Source organism: Condylura cristata, unplaced genomic scaffold, assembly GCF_000260355.1.
Source record: "Condylura cristata isolate star-nosed mole 26May11 unplaced genomic scaffold, ConCri1.0 scaffold00013, whole genome shotgun sequence".
NCBI lineage: Eukaryota > Metazoa > Chordata > Mammalia > Eulipotyphla > Talpidae > Condylura > Condylura cristata.
Genome location: NW_004567114.1, coordinates 7,139,103 through 7,162,926, shown reverse-complemented (window position 1 = coordinate 7,162,926; position 23,824 = coordinate 7,139,103). Strand labels below are relative to the sequence as shown.

General features: G+C 39.8%; 1 protein-coding gene across 1 annotated transcript in view; it reads left to right on the top strand.

Annotated features, from left to right (window-relative positions):
* UNC79 (unc-79 homolog (C. elegans)) overlaps positions 1-23,824 on the top strand; it is a 216,593-nt gene that overhangs the window by 15,705 nt on the left and 177,064 nt on the right. Inside the window, exon 2 of the mRNA XM_004681598.2 lies at positions 22,553-22,673. Within this exon, the coding sequence (XP_004681655.2) occupies positions 22,553-22,673 (121 nt within the window). The remainder of the gene's footprint in view (positions 1-22,552; positions 22,674-23,824) is intronic.

Below are 23,824 nucleotides of genomic sequence, written 5' to 3'. Positions count from 1 at the left end.
TTTTTTTTGGTGAGGATTCATATCTCTAACTGGTATCATTTCTCTTAAGCCTTTTTTATAGAGTAGCTCTGCTTGTGACTAAATTTCTTTGCTTTCTTTTGTCTGAAATATCCTTATTTTGCCTTTATTCTTGAATAGCATTTTTGCTGAATGTAGAATTCTGCTTTGAATTCTTTCTTCTTTTAGTACTTTTAAGATATTTCATCTGGCCTTCATGGTTTCAGAGGGGAATTCAGCCATTATTCAAAATATGTACGTTGTTTTACCTGCTGCTTTCAAAATACATTGTTATCTTTGACCTGGACTTCTATTATCTCAGGCTTCTAGGTGTTTTTTATTATCTTTGTTTATCATTAAAAAAATTATAATAGTTTATTTTTACACACTTTTGTGCATTTTTCCATCTCAGTTGGGTTTTCCATCACCAAATCACCCATGTGCCATCATCATAGTCCAGTGCATTTCCCTACCCCCACTGTTATTGTTTTTGATCCATTCCCCCACTCCACACCCACAAAATGTCTCTGGTATAGCTGTTCATCATTATCATTATTTTCTCTTCTCTTCTGTTATATTCCTGCTATGAGAGAAACCATTCGGTATATTTCCTTTTCTTTCTGGCTTATTTCAATAAGCATGATCTTTTCCAGTTCCATCCATGTTGCTGCAAAAGACATGTGTTTCTTTTTTTTGGTTGCTGAGTAATATTCCACTGTGTATATGTACAACATCTTTTTAATCCAGTCATCCATTTTTGGGCATTTGGGCTGTTTCCTTGCTTTCCAATTGTGAATAAAGCAGCAGTAAACATGGGGGAGCAGGTATCTCTTTGAATCAGTGTTTTTGTGTCTTTTGGGTAGATACCTAGGAGTGGGATTGCTGGGTCATATGGAAGCTACATTTTTAGCAGTTTGAGAAACCTCCAAAAAGTTTTCCATAGTGGCTGTACTAGTTTGCATTCCCACTAGCAGTGCAGGAGAGGTCCTTTTTCTCCACATCCTTGCCAACATTTGTTGTTGCTAGTTGTTTGAAGATGTGCCATTCTCACTGGGGTGAGGTGGTATCTCATTGTGTTTTTAATTTGCATCTCCTTTGTTACAAGTGATGTTCAACATTTTTTCATATGCTTGTTGGCCATCTGCATTTCCTCTTTTTAGCTCTTTTGTCCATTTTCTGATAGGGTTGTTTACTTTATTTTTGTTGAGTTTCATCAGTTCTCCGTATATTTTTGTGATCAATCCTTTATTGCTAGTTTTGAGTGAGAAAATTTTTTCCCAATCAGTGGGATGTCTGTTTTTAGTAATGTCTCTTTTACTGTACAAAGCTTCTTTAACTTGATGTAGTCCCATCTATTTATCCTTGCCTTCACTATCGTTGCCTTGGGTGCTCTGTCTTTAAAGATGTTGCTGAAGTGTATGTCGTGTAGTGTTTGGCCTATCTTTGCTCCCAGGTATTTTATGGTTTCCATTCTTATGTCAAGTTCTTTAATCCACTTTGAGTTGATTTTTGTGTACGGTGAGAGGTAGTGATCTAGTTTCATTTTTTTGCATGTAGCTTCCCAGTTTTCCCAGCACCATTTGCTGAACAAACTTTCTTTGTTCCATTGTATCTTCTTTGCTCCTTTGTCAAAGATTAGCTGCCCTGGACCTCCCTGGTGGTGCAGCAGTTTAAAGCACAGCACTAGGAAGCTAAAGCCACTTCGGCATGAGTTCGATCCCTGCCTGCCCCTGGGGTGACTACATGGCATGGCAGACCTCTCCTGAGCCGCTCGCTGCTCCTCTAAGCAGTGTACTTCGTTCGTCTGCCTGCTCTGCTCCCCACTCTGTCTCTGGTGAATCCTCTCACCATCCCTGCACCTCTGGCCTGTGACCCAGTTCTGTATGCACAAATTAATAAATCTTCAAAAAAAATGCTAAAAAAAAAAAGATTAGCTGCCCATAGGCCTGTGGGTTTATATCTGGGTTTTCTGTCCAAATCCACTGATCTGTATGTCTGTTCTTGTTCTAGTACCATGCAGTTTTGATTATTATGGCTTTGTATTATAGCTTGAAGTTTGGGATTGTAACACCTCTATTCTGTTTTTTCTTAGTCATGAAAGTTTTGGCTATTTGAGGTCTTTTGTTGTTCCATATGAATCTCATCAATATTTTTTCTATTTCTCTGAAGAACATCATTGAGATTTTTATTGGGATGGTGTTAAATCTGTATATTGCTTTTGGCAGGATGGCCATTTTGATGATGTTAATTCTTCCTATCCATGAGCAGGGGATGTCTTTCTGTTTCATGGTGTCTTCTTGTATTTCTTTTAACAGTGTTTTGTAATTTTCTTTGTAAAGGTGTTTTACCTCTTTTGCTAGGTTGACTCCCAGGTATTTGATTCTTTTTGTTTTAATCGAAAAGGGGATTTTTTTTTTAAATGTCTGCTTCTTTGATTGGTTGTTTGTGTATAAGCAGGCCTCTGACTTTTGTGTGTTGATTTTATACCTGCTACCTTACTAAACTGGTTGATGGTTTTGATTAGTTTCTCTGTGGAGTTTTTAGAGTTTCCCATGTAAATTAACATCTCGTCTGCAAATAAGGATAGTTTTACTTTTTTGGATTCCTTGTATGTCTTTTTCCTGTCTTACTGTTCTGGCTAGAACTTCCAATGTTATGTTGAAGAGCAGTGGCGATAGTGGAAACCCTTGTCTTGTTCCTGATCTCAAAGCAAAGGTTTTCAGCTTTTCTCTGTTGAGGATAATGTTGGCTGTGGGTTTATCATATATGGCTTTTATCATGTTGAGGAATGCTCCTTCTATTGTGAGGATTTTGAGGGCCTTATGTTTATCATCTTTTATCAAAAAAAAAAAAAATCTGTCTTTTTTCATATGTGGGAAATCTTTGACCAATGTTTCCTCATACACCTTTTGTACCCTGTTCTTTCCTCCTGGCTTTCCAGTTACACATCCATCAGCTTACCATTTGATGTTATCTAACAGATCTCTGAGGTTCTGTTCCTTTTTTCTTCCCACGTTTCCTTTCTGTTCTTCAAAATTGTACACTTTCTATTAACCTAATATCAAATTCATGTACCTTTTTCTCTGTCATGTTCATTTGGTTGAGTCCAACCAGTGAATTTCTTACTTTAGAAATCACATTTTTCAGTTTAGGAGCTTCCATTTTGTTCTTCTTTTATTATTTTTATTTTTCTGTTCGGAGATTCATGCATTGACAACATATTTGGTTCACTTCATTGAGGGTAGTTATAGTAGCATATACCTTATCTGTTCCAACATCTGTTTTATTTCATGATCAAACTAAACGGATCACCTCCCCCCCCCCAAGAATGTGTTTCATTTCCATGGTTCTTCACATATTGGGTAATTTTGGATTGAGTCCTAGACATTTTAAATGTTAAGTTACAGAGACTTTGGATTCTATTATTTCTCACTGATGAATATTATTTCCTTTATTAGCTTATTTTCTTATTGGGGCCTGAACTACAAACATTTGTGGTTATGCAATAATTTCTTACTCTGTTCAGACCTTTTGACTTTAGTTGGGCTGAGGTTAGTGTCCCTTGTACTTGAGTGGTTTGGGGTCATTCAGAGAGGTGGGTATTTAGGATTTGATGGTTTCTTTTCTGGCTCTTCTCCTTGTGAAGGTTCCCAGTTTGCTTCAGCATTAGTTGTTTTCCTGCTGTCCTTTTCTGACAGAAAGGCTGGTGGTTTCCTTACAGCCCTCACTGAGCTTGTGGGCAAGGACTACACTTAGCCCCAGGCTAAATGCCTCTGAGGTGGGAACTCACTGATAACAGCTGCAGGTCTTTCCTTGACAACTGGAATTCTCTATCAATCTATTTACTTATGTCCTCTTTTTTGTACTTTCAGGCAGTTGCCTTTTCATTCTTTCCAAGCTTTGTAGTGTTTTCCAAGGGAAGAAGAAGAGTTGGTAGAGGTTTATTTTGTCATACCCAAAAGTACTTTCTTTTAGATTTTTAGAGAATTCCTCCTTTACATGTTTCATTTTTCTTAATCATTTTTCATGCTTATTTGTGTTTATTTGTTCTTTTTTTTAAAGGTTTATTTATGCATACAAGAACTGGGGTACAGGCCAGATATGCGGGGGGTGGGAAGGGAAAAAGAGGATTCACCAGAGACAGAGTGGGGAGCAGAACAGGCAGATTGACTGAAATACACTGGTACTGGGAGCAGTGGGTGGATCAGGAGAGGTCTGCTGTGCCATGTGGGTCAGCTCCCTGGTTGGGGATTTTACTTTAGCTGCAGGAGCTGTGGAGAGCTTCATGATGTTGTGACTTAACCTGTTATGCCACCAGGAAGGGCCCTCTGTTGCTTGCTTTTTAAATGAATCCTATAATTTTAGAAGGGAGGAGTATGTCAGAATAACTTCTACTTTTTTTTAATCAAGTGATTAAAAAAATATGCATTTGTACTTTCTGAGATCTACATTCTTTGGTTCCCTTTCCCACTTTTATATGGGGTTTCTTCTTCTTTTGCATCTATTCTCTTTACACTCTTCAGTTTGGAGTCTATTTCCAGCAGTGTTTCCTGAGTGCGAGGCTTTATCTTGAAGACACATTGTTTTGGTGTTAGCTTTTAGCATTTGAATCTGCTGAGCGGTTCTCAGGTCATATTGTCTGAAGAATCCCTTCCTTGCTGTGACTTGTGTTTTCAGGTTGGGTCACTAGAGTTTCCAGTGAGGACCTCTGGGTCTGGGCACTCTCCTATGTGGAAGACCACCAGAGGCCTGATTGCCTTCCCTTTGTGTCCTCCTGCAGTGCTGCTAATCCTACTGACACATGGAAGTTGGCCCCCATCCTTTCATAAATGGTGCTGGGGTCTTCCAGCTCTTAGCTTTGTTGTGGACCTTGTCAACCAGTCTTTGGGTTTGTCAGCTTCACTTACCTGCCTGTTATTAATGGATTAAAAACTGATGCTGCTCTCAATGCTGCCGAATCCTTATTGTTTATTGTATGTAAGCTGATTCTTTTAAAAACCTCCTTCTCTGGTACTTATGATCCATTTCTTGAACAAATGACTGTTGCCTTTAGAACCAGACTTGTGACTGCTCATACACTCTTGTGTCTGTGTCAGAATGAAGTCACAGCAACCCTCTCTTTTGTTCCATGAACAAAACTTGCCAACATCAGAGTCTTCAATTCAATTACAATGTCGTGTTTTCCTTACATCCCTGGATTCATGCCTACTCTTCAGTTTTTTTTGAAGTTGAATAATGTAAGTGTTTACACTCTACACATGCTTAAGAGTAAAACTACATAGAAGAGCAAAGGCATGATTAATAGAAAAGTTAAAAAAAATCTGTGGTGAATGAGGGGGATGAAATCAGTAGATACAGATAAGATACAGAAATTATTTTATCCTTGAGTCTCAGTGGTGGGTTTATGAGTGCACGTTTATTATTGTCTTTGAAACTCTATATTATTTTATGCTCTCCATGTCACAAAGACAAGCTAAACAGAATAGCTGGGACATAGCCTATAGCCTGAATTCAGCATTCTTTTTCTTTTTTAAAAAAGATTTATTTATTTTATGCATACAGAACCAGGGTACAGGCCAGAGGTGCAGGGGTGGTGAGAGGCTTCACCAGAGACAGAGTGGGGAGCAGAACAGGCCGACTGATGAAGTACACTGCTGAGGGGAGCAGTGAGCAGATCAGGAGAGGTCTGCTGTGCCATGTGGGTCACCTCCAGGGCGGAGATCAAACTCATGCTGAAGTGGCTTTTGCTTCTTAGTGTTGTGCTTTAACCTGCTGCACAACCAGGGAGGGCCCTTTTTTTTTTTTTTAAAGATTAATCTATTTGTGTACACAAGAACTGGGGTTCAGGCCAGAGGTGCAGGGTCTTGAGAGGATTCACCAGAGACAGAGTGGGGAGCAGAACAGGCAGATTGATGAAGTACACTGCTGAGGGGAGCAGTGAGAAGGTCAGGAGAGGTCTGCTGAGCCATGTGTGTCACCTCCCTGGACAGGGATCAAATTTGTGCTACAGTGGCTGGGGACAGCTTCATAGTGTTGTGCTTTAACCCCTTGCACCTCCAGGTCGGGCCCTGAATTCAGCGTTCTTGAGAGTCCTTTCCAAGTCTGCCACTGTCAAGGTAGGAACGAATGTAAGAAAAGAGGGGCCCACCACAGTTAGGGATTTGGGTGAATGCGAACATGGGAGCCTGGCAGTAGACTTCTGGCAAAACTGTTGTTCGGGAGTGAATCACTTTGTATTTTCTGTGTAGCTCAACACCACCTGCTTTTTGCTCTTAGAAGGAGGTAAAAAGAACACTTCTCTGGGATTAAATAAGTGTCCTTAGCTGTTCCAGGAGACTGTAGAAGAGAGTTGGGATTTCATTGGCTCAAGAAAAGAAATAAGAATCTGGATCACTCAGCCAGGTATTCTGCTTTGGGTTAAAAATCTAGCATATTGGATGTGGGGCTCTTGGGAATAACTGTGTTTCTTGAAACACAGAGCTCTAGTCTTGTCCAACTGCCCTCTGTGCCCAAAGCATCATTTGGTCTTGCCCAGAAGAAAGACTGAGTGGAAAATGCATTTTTTGAAATCATGACTATATAAACATGTCTTTATTCTTAGCTTATAGTTAGCCAGAATAAACAATTTACTTTGAGAAAAATTATTTTGTTTTATTTTAAAGAAAGATTTATTTATTTATGCATATAGAATTGGGTTACAGGCCAGAGGTGGTAAACGGATTCCCCAGAGACAGAGTGGGGAGCAGAATAGGCAGGTTGATGAAGTGCACTGCTGAGGGGAGCAGCAGGTGAGACAGGAGAGGTCTGCCGCGCCATGTGGGTCACTTCCCTGACTGGGGATCTAACTCATGTTGCAGTAGCTGCAGATTGTTTCATTATGCTGTGACTTAACCTGTTGTACCGCTAGGAAGGGCCTATTTTGGGGGTTTTAAAAGCATTATTATTACGTCTTGTTTCCATTATTACTTTTGAGAAATACAAAGGCATTCTGATTCTTGATCTTTCTTAAGCATTATCAGTTTTTTTAAAAAATTCTCTAGAAGGATGTAGAATCTTTGATTGACATCAGTTTCTGATATTTCACAATGATGTGTCTGGTATATATTAATATTTTTTCATTGTGGCATGCCATTTTAAAAATACTTCCTCACTCATTTTGTTAATGATTTTAATCCTTCTGGTTTTGTACTTGCCTTTTCCTGCAGCTCCTTTTTTCCTGACATTCTTCAGGGCAGATCATTTCTCTCATTTTGCCTCATTGTCTTTTTGCTTACTTTGGGGAATTTTCCTTACCTGCATTTTCTAGCTCTTCTGTTGATTATTGATTATTTCCAGGTTATGTTTTTAACTTGTAAGAATACTTTCTTGTGTGTTTGTTTTGTTCTCTGTATCTATAATAATAATTATTTTTTATTTAAAGACTTATTTATGCATGTAGGAATTGAGGTACAGTACAGAGGCATTGGGGTGTATGGGAGAGAATTCACTAGAGACAGAGTGGAGAACAGAACAGAGAGATCCACTGAAATACACTGCTGAGGGGAGCAGTGGGGAGACAATAGAGGTCTGCTGCGCCATCTGGGTCACCTCCCTGGCAGGTAATTGAACTCATGCTGTAGTGGCTGTGGATAGCTTCATAGTGCTGTGCTTTAACCCGTTGCACACCAGGGAGTACCCTGTATACATATCTTTTTTTTTTTTTTTTAAGATTTATTTATTTGTGCATACAGAACTGGGGTACAGGCCAGAAGCTCAGGGGCGGTGATAGGCTTCACCAGAGACAGAGTGGGGAGCAGAACAGGCAGATCGACGAAGTACACTGCTGAGGGAAGCAGCGGGCAGGTCAGGAGAGGTCTGCCACACCATGTGGTCACCTCTGGGGCAGGCGGGAATCGAACTCATGCAGAAGCGGCTTTAGATTCACAGTGCTGTGCTTTAACCCGCTGCACCACGAGGGAGGGCCCGTATACATATCTTTTATGGCACCTGAACATTTATTCTCATTTTTCTGACATTAATTTTTTTTAAAAGAATTTCTTCCACATCGACTATTTATTTAGTTCTAAGTTGATTTTCTATTTCTTTTTGTTCATCTTTTGTGTTGAATTATTTCTCTTGTTAACTGGTCATCCTTTGCTATTTACTCATGTTTAAGGGTTGAGACTCAGTTGCTGACATTAGTCCATGGGGGGGTCCGTGTTGGAGATCTCCAGATGTCACTTTCTGTCTTAGGGCCTTTCTTCTCTGACCAGTCAGATTTTCAGAGGGAAGGGAAAAGAAGGAGCTTCCAGTCTCTAGTCTGAAGGGCTAGGGTGTGGCTGCTGGGTGTTGGCACAGCACTCTGTGTTCGGTATTCATATTTCATATAGCTGCTGTATTCCTTTGGTCTAAAAAATCCTTTCACTGTATTTTGATGGCACTTCAGGTGTAACTGCTTTAGGTGAATGTGTTCACTTCTTCACACCTTGCATCTTCTCATCCTTTATCTCCTAACTTTTAAATGTCATTTCTTCTGAAAGGCTGCCCTGACACCCTATGTAAAGAAGGCATTCCACGTCCCCCATTTTATTCTCTAATTTAGCTCCCTGAATCTTTCTTTATAGACCATTGGAACATTTTTCATCCTTTCCCCCCCACCTTTCACGCTTAATAGTGAATATTGTTAGATTGTGGCTGTAACTGTCCTGTGCATTGTCACATCCTCGGTATCTGGCTTGTAATTGAAATAGTAGAGAATATTTATTTTCTTAGAAAATATTTATTGAATAGGTAAAAACAAAAATTATAAGAAGACTGCATGAGTTTTTCCATTGATAACAATTTCTTCCATGTTTTCATGTGGAGAAGGAGAAAGGCAGAGCAGTAAAATAGCAGCTACCAATTAGTGTTGCTGTGATGCTTGCAATAGTGAAAAGGAAAAGAGCTTAGAACAGTGCCTGGTACATAGTAAACACCAACAAATGTTAGATTTTTAAGAGTCTTAAAAAATCTCCAGTGAATAGTAATTTCACATCTCATTGTTCAGTTTCGATCGGGTTAAGGAGAATGCTGTGATAGGCTGCATTATTCTCTGGTGAGGCACAGTAAGCTCGGAGCCACAGTGCACCTGAATTTTAGCTCTAGGTTGATAGCGAATCTCAGCTTGTACTCTTTTGGAAGAAAATGTATTTCCACAGGAAAGCAAGATCCCAAATATTTTCCACAGTTCATCCATGTAGTCATACATTTAAATTTCAAGACAGTATTGGCTATAATTTGTCTTCTTAGTTAGGCAATTCTGGGCTATGTGTGACTTCTTAGGGAGTATGATTTATTTTAGCACATTTTCCTTGGAAATGGAAACACATTGACTGGATAGATAGTTGATAATTCAGATATGTTTTGAGAATTGCATTTATATGTAGAACCTTAGAATGAGTAATAGTCATCCACCCCTGTGTATCTCTGAAATTATTTAATTTCCACTAAGTAGTTCTTCAGTTCTTAAAAAAAAAAAACCCTATGATTACAGAGAGTACATTTTAGCAATGTGAGATTAAAGCATTCTCTGGTTTTCATCTGCTAAACTCCTATGTTTGAATTTACATTTCCTTCAACAAATCAGTATGCTTTGTCCCCTCCTCCCCAGGCAGTTTCCAGTACAGTGTTTAGATGTTTTGCCATACAGAACACAATATATGTGTTGAGTCACTGTACACATGGGGTGGGAGATACTATACTTTAACATCTTCGAATCTTCACTTTAAAAATCTTGATCTGAGGAAATGCCCAGGACACCTTTAAATGTGCTTCTTAACCTCATTGCATACACTTAAAATCATTACTGTGACCTAACAAACATCCAACTTGAGGAAAGTTCACCACTTTCACCATTTTCTCCACCACCCCGTAAAATAAATCTGATTTTAACAGATTCTGCTACAGATTCCTGGTACAAGTTCCAGGAATACAATAGAAACTGGAAGTTAGATCTTTTCTTTTGAATTGAATAAGTTGCTTTTCTTCACTTCTTTCTTGCAAGTGCCGCAGCTCTGGCACATGAAGTATTTCTATGATAAGACTTTGTCAATGGTCAAGAGGTTAGGTGTCACTAATTCATGTGTGAAAGCTATGTGAGCAATTTTATGGAGATAGTTACTTTTCTAATGTCCCAAAAATGTGCATTGTGCCTCAACTAGTTTGTTTCTTTTTATAGGTGCATGTTAGAAAGTGACACTATTATTTACCTGTTTTGTGACCGTGGGCAAGTTAAACTCTCTAAATCTTGGTTTCTCATAATATGGGAATAGTAATAATGTAACTATAATTTTACATTTACTGGCACAAAGTAAACACTCAGTAACCTAGAGAATGAGAATTGTCTTTTATTGTTGATTTGTCTTACCTCAAAGTACATATAGCGTATGTTCAGTCAATAGCTGATCAACCAATAAGCATGCTGATCTTTCCCTTCGCTTTTGATTGTCAACTTTTGCTTAATATACAAAATTCTTGAGAATATTGTTTTTCACAAGTTAACTGCTCAAAAACATACCTGAATGACTTATATGGAAGAGCTTTGACAAATGTAAATGGCTATACAAATGTACTGGATGACAATGATGGCGATAACGATGATGATGTTGAAGTCACTTGCCAAAGGATGGGAGTGTTCTTCGTTGATCTCTCTTGTCTGCTGAAAGTGCCAGGTAAAATTGTCACCTGGACTAAAATTGACTGAAGAATATATATGTAAGTATATGAATATTTGGAAGACTTAACAATGAAGTTTGTGGCATCTGACATTCTTTTGCTTTTGAGGGGAAATTTGACTCTCTGACTCTCTAAATATGCGTATTCCTTTTTCATCACCCTTCATTTGTGTGTCTTTTATGAGGTTTTGCTCTCTGTGAAAGAGGATGATCTTCCAAAAAGGAGCATCATTCTTTGATCTATGACTTGCAAAAAAATCTGGTTCTTCACTGCAACACTGAAGCAATGCATCATTGCATTGTTTTTCTCATATCTCATTTCTCACTATTGTTATTGTTAACTAGATATATTTTTTATTCTTTAAGGAATATGTGTCTTTGAATCTAGACTGGATTTCAGCACCAAATTCAGTAATGGATTGTGTATATAGGGCGTTATGCTTGATTTTGCTGATGAAAGATCACTGCTGTTTTTCCTTACTCCACAGGTTATTCCACCTTAAGGGACAAATTATTGGAATGGGAAAGGGGAGAAGAATCTCACATGGACTGCCAATGATAGTAGCAATTTATTTTCTGCTCTGTGCCAGTCATTGTGATAAGTGGTTTATAAATCCTGTGTTAACCCTGTGAGAGACATCTCCATTTTATAGGTTAGGAAATTGAGGCTCAGAGAAGTTTATCCAAGTTCTCACAATCAGTAAGTAGAAGAGCCTGAATCAAAAGTGACACCCTGGTTTTAGTTTCAGCTGACTCTAATTTTCTATATGCTTTGAACTGTTGGTGTCCTCACTTTTCTATCTGTAAATGGAGTTTTCTGCAGGTAAAAAACTCAAATGTTGGGGATGGAATAAGAAAGTTGAGGATATTCTTGTAGTAGCTGCAGAAGATTCTAACTGTTACACATCTGTATAACAAAATAAATGAAGAACGTGGAGAAGCCGGACATGGGGCAGAAATGGAAATAAACAGGCCACATGTCCATAAGGCCTGTGTTCTCATGGCCTCCTCAGGCCTCTGGTGAGTGCAGGTTGTAGTTGTGGCCCTGGAAGGGCACGAGGAAGGGGTGCAGTGGAATCTGTGAATTGCCTCTCACATAATCTCATTTGGCTTCTGATCTTGAAAGGTTTATTTACTTTGTGTGTGTGTGTGGGGGGGTAGTGGTGTTGTGATTATGGTATAATTTTTTTTTTTTAGTCAGAGGCTTTAATAAAGTGTTTATAAATGAAATAATCTGATGAATAGAATTTACTTTATATACTTATGCAGAAGTTGAAGGGGATAAATGGTGACTAGTGAATTAGGGTGTTGGGTACACAGGCTTGCTTTGCTTTTCTTTTAACTTGTTTGTGTTTAAAATTTCATAATAAAAAGCAAGCAAACACTCTCCATCCCAAAGCCCCATGTGAAAAAAAGGATAAACAAAAATTGGCAGTTACACTAGTTAAGTACTTTAAAGATCAATGGGTTAAAAAGATAAGATAACTTGAACCTTAGGTTCAATAGATGTTGATAGGACTTCAAAACCTGGTCTGTCTCTATAACATTATTTCCCATCCAAAGCTCCCTCATCTTGAGTTCTTGAAGCATATTAGGGGTTCAAGTTGTGTTCTCAAATAGGGTAGCCTGGCATCCCTGTCTGCAAGAGTTCTTATCTGTGGTCCTTATCCAACAGAGGATGGGAACTTAACTCATTCTGAAAAGAGTGGGACCAACTCTAAGCCCTGTGTGTTTTCTACTTCTCCTCCTAAAGTTGTTGTCCCCAGAATGTTCTGTGGGGTATGCTTCTGTGAAGAGTGTTTTTACTTTCCCACCTCTAGTGGTGCATCCATCCAATCCTTAGTTGGGACTGACTCAGAGGCTGAAGTCTGCTTTTATTCTGTGTTCCCCTGGATTGGTCAAGTGAGAGTTGGCACATATAGCCTGTGACGTCAGGCCTTACATGGTTTTTCCTGCAGAAAGTTCCTTAATGCACAGTTTTCTGCACCTCTGACTCTTGGAACATGGGGTATGTTCTCGCTCCACTCTTATAGATGCATGCCCATCTTCACCCCTCAGACAGACCAGCTCCACACCCTAAAATGGCTAATGGTGGAATTGGGGATCTTGGGAGAATATGATACAAGTGTTTCCAGTAAGACAAATTGTTCTTACTACATGTAGTAGGATGAAGAGGGAGAGGAACTTTAAAATCATATCTAAGAACCCGAATTCATATGTGAAAGGAATATAAATTCTAAAGTGCTTTGTTGCACTAAGTGTCTTGTGATCTGTTGGTTAACTAATGAAAACATCAGGCATTTATTTAGAACCAGACACTTATTCAGTGCTGGATATACAGAAAGGAAAGAGAGATTCTAATTGTAAGGATCTGAGAGCCTGGAGGAGGAAGTGACTTCGTAATTACAGCACAAAGTGTTGAGTGCAAAGTGAGGGGAGCCCTGTGTGCATGAGGTGCTGAGGTGATGCATCACATGCAGTGTGCGCTAGGGGTTTAGTTATTACAGTAGAAGTGTAAACTTTGAAGAATTTTTATGCATTTGCCAGGTAGAGAAGTACAAATTGCATTTCCATAGAGAGAGCAGTATGTGCTAAACCATGTTAAGGTAAGAGCACCATGAGTTGTTTTTTGCGAGTTTGTATGGCTAATGTGTGGTACATATGGAAACAACAGAAGATGAAACTTCACAGATGAGCAGGCATCTGTTCGTTCTGGATTGTATATGCTAAGTTCTTTATCTGGATTTCAACCAGAGGAAATGAACAAGATTTGCATTTGATTGAGATAGGACTGTGGATCTATATATTGTGAAAAAAGGATCAGAAAGGAATGGGTGTGAACATCACAGCAGAGACGTACAGCTTGAGGTAAGGTGACATCATGGTGTACAGAGATGAGTATAGATTCCAGAGTGAATTTCTAGATAGCACCAACTGGCCAACAATTAGAATATATTGGACATGAGAGATACAAAAATAGTGAATTAGGACAGATAAGCAGATTGATTAAGAAAGAGGACTGATTCCTCACTGTTCTTTTAATCAAGAGTAGAAATGCGACAGGTAGCTGGCACACTTTTTACTAAGGCTGTCTTGTTGAATGTTTATAGCAAACAAAATTTCTGAAGAATGTCCAGATAGTCTTTATTTATGTTTATCATTTTTCAATGAAATTTTAGGTTGAAAAGAAATGAATAGTTTTGTGTGAGCGGCAAGTGGCAATTTGGCAATGACCACAAATACACAAAGTCTTGGACATTAGGTAATGGAAGACGAAACCAATAAAAAATAAGATGGAACTTGGATATATGTTTCCAAATCAATAATATGAATAACCAACCTTTGCAAAGAATGTTTTAATTGTTCATGTGGAAAAACCAAAACAGAATAGAACGAAGAACCCCTGAGGCTTCTAGTTATTAAATGATCTGCTTGAGGTCACACATAGCTTGTAGGTGGGACCTCACACTGCACCCGAGAACTCTCTGAAGGACATTGGAGTTACTCCATGGCATTTTCCTAGGCATGTTTAGCGTCCAGTAATGGAGAATAAAATGAGTGGCCTATAATAAAGAAAAAATTGCATAAATACTGCAAATGATGATGAAGATCCTATGAAAATCTTTTAAATGATTATTGGTAGTTTTATTTGAACGAGATAATAAATCATGAAAAATTCTGCGTTATTGTTATAAAGACCAATTTCATCTGGAAGTAACTTATTTATATGACTCACCTTAGAATTTTAAAGCATTTATTTGGAGAACATCAATAGGCTATAACTTTCAACTTTCACTTTACTGCAAACATTGTTCAAGTTGACCATCTGTTGTGTACTTACCATTGTAGCAAGTTCTAATGTAGTCAGTCTCACATGGTATAGAAGAGGATCTGTCTTTGAATATCTTGATAGGGATATCTATTTCTAGGTATATTTGTAGGGATACTAGGTTTGTAAATATGAACCTAATTTAGAATCACCTGGAACAGTATTTCACCAGTGCCAGATTGACATATGGAGTGACAAAATTTCTGAGGCAGATAATGAGTGCTCCCAGTGGTCATAAAAGGGGAGATGCTAATAATGTCTAGAGTCAAAAGGTACATGGTATCTCCTAGGATGGGCCATGAAGAACTAAAGGGATTTTCAAGAAGCAAAGATTTAGTGACATAATGTTTCATTTTGTATTTTCTTAAAAAAATTAGAGATTTTTATCTACTCTGCTCTGTTGAAGTGTTAGTGAATTTTTGGGAGCAACCTCAATGGCAAACCATAAAATAGGGGAAGTACTAGTATTTCATACAGTTAAATATTACTATGCTAGTAGAAATAATTAAAGAACAATGTGGACTGGTGGGAAACCTGCTTAGCAGTTACACTGTCAGGTTTTACCATATATGCTGTGTGTGTTTGGGTGCCAGATCACTGTTTCTGAGCTTTGGCTTATTCAACTTTCAATGGAAATGATAATAAATACTTTGAAAAGTTACTGTGAGGAGTAAAATAATCCTCAGGTGTATATAGAACATCTGGTAAATAGTGGCATTTAATAAACATTATTACTCATGTGGTGGTAGTTACACTAGTGGTAAATAGAAACTGTTTTTCTAAAGGGAAATGTCTTAATTCTTAACAGAAGTTTTCTTTTTTTAAAAAGATTTATTATTCATACAGAACTAGGGTACAGGCTGGAGATGCGGAGGGTGAGAGGATTCACCAGAGACAGAGTGGGGAGCAGAACAGGCAGATCGAGGAAGTACATTGATGAGAGCAGTGGGTGGGTCAGGAGAGGTCTGCTGCGCCCTGTGGTCACCTCCGGAGCAGGCGGGGATCAAACTCATGTGGAAGTGGCTTAATCTTCTTAGTGCCATGCTTTAACCTGCTGCGCCACCAGCGAGGGCCCCTTAATAGAAGTTTTCAAATGAGTATTTTCTGTTTGACTCAGCAACTCCGTGACAAAAAATTAATCTGAGGAAATAACTAAAGACACAAATATTTTAGTGTTTATTGTTTTCAACCTTAAACAGAATAGTGAAAAGTATCCTCATATCTCACAAGTAGGTGCTTGTTGAAATAAATTATTAGTTGCCAATATAAAGGAAAATTATAAAGTCATTAAAGTGATGTAGAAATGTGTTTCTAATACAGAAATTAAGAAAAGCAGAATATGCAATTATTTACTGTATTCACCTGAATTTTTTACTTTTATGGCCATGAATATAAATAATTAAAAATAGGGATGAGTGACTATTAAAAATATCCATATAGGTGGCTCTCCCTGGTGGCGCAGTGGGTTAAAGCACAGCACTAAGAAGCTTAAGCCACTTCCACATGAGTTGGATTCCCGCCTGCCCCGGAGGTGACCACATGGCGCGGCAGACCTCTCCTGACCCGCCCGCTGCTCCCCTCAGCAGTGTACTTCATTGATCTGCCTGTTCTGCTTCCCGCTCTGTCTCTGGTGAATCCCCTCACCCTCGGCATCTCTGGGCTGTACCCCAGTTCTGTATGAATAAATCAAATCTTTAAAAAAAAATCCATATAGGAAAGTATTTAAGACTTAAAGAAAAAGATTTAAAGCATGTTATATAATCCTAATTTTGTTAAAAGTATTTTTTATATCTTGTCTAAAATGGATGGCTGAATTTTACTTTTATGGGCTATTCCCTCAGAATACAGCAAAACTAAGAAATAGTGGGAATAGGATGAGGAATGAAATAGCAGAGAACAGCAATTAGATTTGCATATACCTAAATAAATATCATCACTTTCTTAAAACTTCCTTTTGTGTCTACTTCATTTTTATCACAGCTTGTTTTAACAGTTGGATTTTTTGAATATTTTCATAAAAAACAAAATTTGACAACTGCAAAAAGCTTCTCTCCTTCTTACTTTTCCTTTACTAGGACCCCACAAATTCATACCCACCAGTCAGTGCAAACACACAGTGATAAACAACACTGTGCACTTGGGAGAGACAATAAGGAGTCACCAAAAAAGTAAAAAAAAAAAAAAAAAATTGTATATACACAGTGGAATACTACACAACTATGAAAAGGACGAATGTTTGCCCGTTTGCAACAATGTGAATGGAACTGGAGGGGGTTATGTAAGTGAAGTAAGTCAGAAGGAGAAAGACAAATACTGGGTGGCATCACTTATATATGTGGAATTTAGGCAAAACTTATGGTCAGACTAAACCAAACCAAAAGCAAACCTTAGAAATCTGAGGGTATAAATTTGAGGTAACCAGAGAGGAGAGGGTGAGGAGCAAACTGTGTTGGGAGCCCCATCGTGGAGAACTATGGGTGTCTTGGTGAGATATGGTTACAAACATTTAAAGAAATATGATTCTATAGCGCTGAATCATGTACACGGTTAAAAACCAATATTACTTAAAAATTGTACTACTATGAAAAATGTTGGGTAATATGACAGAAAATGGGGTGAAGAATCAACTTAACAGAGCAGTCAGCAAAGACCTCCATGGGGAAGTGACATTGAAGTATGAGTATGAGTTGACCAGACAAAACATGAAGGGAGAAATTCTAGGAGGAAGGACAGCATATCTGAAGGTTTTCAAACAAAAAAGTAGTTCAAAAAAATGGAGATAAGCGCCATTGTGTCTGGTTCTTGTAGTAGGATGCGAGTTTGGAATGTAGTCAGAGACTGGTGTGTTGTGAGAAGAATTTTACATTTTTTATGGAGAGCAATGGGCTGCTACTGAAGGAGCTGCATGAACCAAGTTTATATTTTAAAAGCATTCTTTGGCTGCTCTGAGAAGAACTGGAGTGAAGCAAGGGGGAAGCAGAGAGATGTATGAGGAGACTTTTCTGAATGATCTGGAGATGCTGGTGCTAAGTATGATAGGGAAGATGAAAGTCTGGAGGTTTATTTTGGTGGTAGCCTTGACACTGCTGACTGACAGATTATGTTCGGGATGGGGAAGAGGGAACATGAGTTGCTGAGGGTGATTTTCAGAATACTTTGTGTGAATGACCTGATGGATTATGGAGATGACAGAGTAGGTTTCTCTTTGGGGTGAGGAAAGAGATAAACACTGTGCTGGATAGACTATCTGTAATACCTCCATCTATAATGTTCTGTAATATTCACAGGTGGAGAAACTGAATAAGTGAGTTCTGTCTCCCAGAACTACCAGTGTGGAATGGAGATGTACATTCTCAACAGAGCCGAGTGCCCTGTGTGTGTGTGTGTGTCGGGGGGTGGGGCGTACTGGGTGGGGGCTGCTTGTGGAGAGAACAGTTGAGAGGAAGGAACAGTGCTGAGCACAGAGGAACCTGCACTTAAACATCAGTCACCGTTGAGGCCTCCCACTTAGGGCTTCTGAGGCACGTGTGTGTAAGGCCTTGCCGTGCGCCTGTATGTGTGTGTGTCTAAGACTGGATGAGGCTCCTGTGTGGCTGTGTTACGACGTGGCCCACGTCACGGGGCAGCTGGGATGCCTGGGCAGCCGTTGACTGTGCGGCCATGGTCTGAGGTGTCTGGGAGGAGCTCTAAATGACACCAAGCACCTGCCCTGGAAGTCCTCCTGTTCCCCATAAAGTTGATCACCCTTTGCTCCCCTTGAGTCCTGTTCCCCAGAAAGATGACTGTCTTGTCTCTCCCTGGGCCCTGCTCCCCGCCACTGTCACATAATCAGTCGTGCTTGCTCATTACTGCTAATAAATAGCCAGAGGGCTGTCCACTGAGCAGCAGTCTTGTCTTGCAAACCTGCCCCAGGCTGTGTCCCTGGAGACATGCTGGCATGTTCCTGATCAACCGTAGGGAAGGTGGCAAAGCTTGCCCAGTGGGACACTGAGGGATAGGAGGAAACCTGCGAGAATGTAGTGTCAGAGACTCAATGGGCACATTCTGAGGAGGGAGGGTTTGGCTCTTTGACTGCACTGAGAGTTCCAGTAAGGTGATGACTAGAAAGCACCCATTCGGTTTGGCAACATGGAACCTCTGGATGATGGTGAAACAGCAGACTCAGTGCATGGATGGAGGAGGAAGCCTAACTAGAAGAGCAGAAGAAAAAATTGGAAGTGATGCAGAAATGTGTACAAATCTTTACAGTGTCGCTTTGAAGAGAGGCCAGTAGCTGAAGGAGAGTCCAGTCAGGGGGAGGTCTTTTCTTTCCCTTCTTGCCAGGGGAGTTCCTAGAGTTGATCTGAAGCCAGGACATGACTTAGCAGGCAGAGACAAATTGATGATGTGGGGGAGTCAGCGATGGCCGGAAGAAAGGGCACGAAAGGGAAGGGCTCTTGATGTCTACTGTACTTTGAGGGTGTCCTAAGTGATCCACTCAGTTGGTGCTTTTTTATTCCCAGTGCCCCATGGAGTTGGTATGCTTATCACCATTTTAATGAAGAAGAAAGTAGAGTTAGGACCTAGACCAAGAGTTGGAATCTTAATCTAAAGTGTTTCACCTCACAGCTCACTCTCTTAGCTGTTACGTGTCATCTTACAGCTGTTACGTGTCATCTTACGTGTCATGGTGGTGTAGTGCTTAGTTCTCCAGGGCTGTGTGCGACAAAGCGCCATAGACTGAGCAGTCTCCACAGCACCTGTTCATTTTTTGCTGTTTCGGTAGCTAGGAACTTGAGATTGCAGTGTTGGCAGGTTTGGTTTCTGATGAGGGTGTCTCCCGGGCCTGCAGGCCCCTTTCTCACTGTGTCCTCACGTGGCCTTTCCTCTGCACACAACCCTGATGCCGCTCCTGTGTCCTGGTCTCCTGTGAGCCTCCGGGTCAGATTAGAATGGAGCTACCCTCAGGGTGTTGTTTTCACTCAGTCACTGCCACCTCTCCAGGGGTCTGGTCTCCAAATATAGGCCTGTCTTGAGATTTGGGCTTCCCCGTATGGCTTTGTGTGCTTTTGTGTGCGTGTGTGCATGTGTGAGAGTGAGACACACACATGCACAAGTCAGTCAGGACAGATGGCTTTGTTGTTGTAAGGTATGAGAAAAGGGGGGTGGTTTGAAGAGTGGAGAATGGTGAAGCAGCTATTGAAGAGGGTAGAGGAGGCAGAAGCGGGAGTTTACTAGAGAAATGTAGCCTGAGGGTCAGTCTGCAAGTGAACTGGTAGATCAGCCAGCCTGGCTTTGAGTTTCTGCAGCAACACTGGGGCTGTGTACTGCAGGGCAGCGAGCAGGAGCGCCGGGCTGTGCTGGGCTGCTGGGTGCGGTGCCGGGTGCGCGGGCTTATGAACCATCTCGTGTGAGAGGTGAAAACTAAATACATTTTTTTTTTGCATTCTCAGCACAAATATAAATTGCTGTATGTCAGGGGTCTTTCTGGCTGTTCTCAGATAGTTGGAAACATGACAGCTAAACAAAGTGAGGGCTCTGTGATTCTGTTGCGTTAACCAATGTGCAAATTAGCTTGAGCGCCTTTTCCCACTGGCTCTGTAATTGTATTTCATGATTGTTTATCACTATCTTGGTTCTTTTCTCTCCTCGCCCCTTCTTTCTAACTTTTTTTTCTGTTTTCACTCATCTATTATTTATTGATACCTACTCCTGTCTGGGTAATAAGAGTCAGCAATTAGTGTGGGAGACGGAAATGCATAGATGCTAAATTATCTAAATGATAAGAGCTGTTATTAAAGTAATGATTCATTTGTTCATTTGTCCTACAAATATATGGAATGACCACAAGTGCCAAGAGAGTGTATTGGGCTTGGGATAGACATGAGTAAGATACAATTTCTGCCTTCAGGAAAATTTACAGCTTGGTATAGAACAATACACAGGTAAGTAATCAAAGACAATACAATGTGACTTTTTAAATAAAATATTATGAGAAAGAAGGGAGAGACCCTGGTCTCTGGTTTCCCTTGCATGTTTGGATACCAGTTGAAAAAATCCTTGCTGCATTTTACCGAAAGGAGCTGTAAAAAAAAATTTCATTCATCTCACACACTTTTTTTGAATGCTTGCTCTCACTGTAGCGAAAGTCTGTCACTTGAATTATGAGTGAGCACCGAGTTGGAGAATCTATGATTTTTCTCCTCCTTTGAGCTTATTGTCTACAACCTGCACTATCAACACCTTTTTTAAGGGTGGTGGAATGATTAATGGAATTCCTGAAATACTCTACAGAAACCTGCTGAATATTAAAGCTTGAGAAAAGTCGCAGTGGCAAAGCATTGCTGTGATAGTGGGTAAGCAGAAAGCCTAGCTCATGTCTCAGCTATTTGGAACTTGAACTGTGCATTAAGGTGGGGGTTAACAAAGAGATGTAAAAAACTGAGAAGAAAATGCATTTTTATAGTTTGTGTCACTGAAACATTTTCAAGTATTACCTGCTTTTATCTTATCTCAGGGAAAATAAGTGACATAGAACCACACACTTTATGGGGTGAATTGCTTTCTTCAGAAGTGATGTGCTAGACAAATTTAAGGTATTATTATCTGCGACATAGACTCATTTTTGTGGAAAAATAATGACCATGTTATGAAAAGAGTGCAGGTAGTAAGAGAAAATTAAGACAAATCTGAGAAGTGGCATATACAGAGTTTTGAATCCACGCCTAACCTAAGAACAGCCGAATTCTTTGATGTTGTGCATGAGCACCCACTATCTGCATCTGGACTTCATTTCAGAATCAGATTCTAGAGTGTCTCTCAGGGGCGAGAGCACGGGAAGGGTCTCAGGATTCAGTCTTGAGTTAGCGCTGCCATAGGCAACCCATGGGCCTCATTTCCCATCTTTTAAATGAAACGGTTCTGGCAGAAGGTCTGTAAGGATTTTCCAGTTCTGTTATTTCATCTTTCTGTGATTCTACATCCCAACCTATGAAAAGCATTTTTGACTTTGTTTAAGTTGCTTAAACCAGCACTTCAGTTAGAATGTGTCCAGTTTATTTTCATGGGCTGTTGGGAACAGCATCTCCAGGACTTCATATGTCTTCTGTTAACTGCTGACAGTGAGCCATACCACCTAGAAGGCTCCCTTGGTAGCCTTAAAGATTGAAAGCACAAATGGACAGTATTGAGAGCTCTGTGGAAGAGGAGGCCTGAGAGACGCTGACCATCATGGCTCCTTGGGATTGGCAAAGAGGAATGACTAGAACTGGGCCAGTCACAGCAGCCAGGTCAAAGGTCAGGTCAGGAGTGTGGACAATGCTGGTGACTCCAGGTAGGTCTAGGAGGGTTAATGAACCTATCAAGTCCCTCCTGCATCTTGAAAAGATCTGGGCAGCTAGGCTCAGAAATATAGTAGGAAGACTCCCTAATTTGTGAAATTCCTTAAAAGAAAAATGTAGCATCCATTATTCATATTTTTATTACCACCCAATCATTGCACTCTTACTGAATAGTCACCAAGTTAATCTACTCTTAACGTATTCTCAGAGTCTAAACGTTCTCTACACATGATTTTATGATCGTTTATGAGTTAACGATCTGGTCTGACTGAAGCCACCATGCAAGGACAGGGTCTTCCAAGTGTTGACAGGCCTTTGAGCTTTCTCCTTCAGCTTTTCCTGAGCAATGTTACGTGAAACTCTGGAGGCATGATTTCTGCCTTTATCATTTTGCCAATAGTAAGATAACTTGGGGGTGATTATAAGACTGATTTGGCTATTGATTCTCTTCATGATTAAAAAAAGTGAAGGATAACTTGTGAATAGGTCATTAAGCTAGATAACTTTACATGCCGAATAATTATAAGAAGGTAAATGTCTTTTGTAATTGTTTTTATCATGGGATTCCCATCAAATTTCATGTATTTTCCTTAAAGTACTGATTAGGTTCCTATATCTGATTATTAAAACAGTAATATATGTATGTTTAATACATATTACAAGATGATTCTTTTTCTTCTTCTTTTTCTTTTTGGTTTTGTTTTGCTTTTATCTAGTTGCTTCCAAGATCCGGTACTTACAAGAATATCATAACCGGGTTCTTCACAACATTTATCCTGTACCTTCAGGAACAGATATTGCAAACACCCTGAAATATTTTTCTCAGACCTTATTAAGGTAAGCTTTAAAATATCCTCTACTTTGAAAGAATTACTAGGTAGTATTGCTGAATTTCCTGGGATCTAAGTTTTTACTGAGCTGAAGGTGTTGAAGGGATTAGGCTCCAAGTGCTCTGCCAGAAGAGTGTGGACTCAAGGTCTCTGCGTGATCACAGCAGACCAGAATGCAGGGCCTCCGGGCCTCAGGTTGCACGGCCACGGCCTGCCTTGCTCAGCCGACTGTCTTCCTGAGAGACTGATACAGTGGTAGAAACTTAGGCTTGGCACTAACATAGAGTGAGGTTGAAAGGAGAACTTACATTAAAATTAAGGCTATGAAACATGGCTATGAAACATGGTCTTACAGAAATGCAGAATTACGTCGCATTTTAGCTTCATCCCTACCACATTCAAAGTTAATATACGGTGATAGCAGTTACTATTTTCAATCCACATAACACTTCAAATATTCAACATATTTTGCAGTTACATAGAAATTTTGTGGGGGACACGGATGCTAAACATAATGAGGTCTGCTTTTACTTAAGGTAGAAAGAGAAGGGAGCGCCCCACTTCAAGGTTTGCTTTAGGGAAAACAAACAGACAAAAGTGAGTCTTTGAAGTAAAGACTGACTCCATTGTTTGGGAAATAACATGAAGAAATTAGAGGAACGCCAGTTTCCATTAAATTCTAAGGCTTGATCTCTCCTATTACCATGATCTTCTTGCTCTAAATCTTAGTTTAGAAATGCAGAAGTTGACTTGGTACTGTTTCTCTTAGCTAGAGTGCAGCCAGGGTTTTGTGAGATAGGTGTTAGGACCAGCACAGAGATTTGGAATAAGGGTGGTGGCCCTGCAGTTCCCAACAGCCTAGTTATGTTCTGGCAAGACTGAGGCTTTGTGGAAAGAGCTTCATGTGGTCAAGTCAGTCACAAATCTTCTGCAGCCCCATTCTTTCCGTTCTTCTTGTTCTTTGGAATATCTTTTTTCTTGGGGAACTTACTGCCCCTTTTCTATATCAAAGCTATTTTGTTTATCAGATTTACAGATTTCATACTTGCATAGCTTGTTTGGGGCTTTGTTACAGGATATTTCCCTTCTTTACAAGCTGCAGTAGACAAATTGGTTCAGGTTTCATAGTAACAATCAGATAAGTTTATACACCAAATC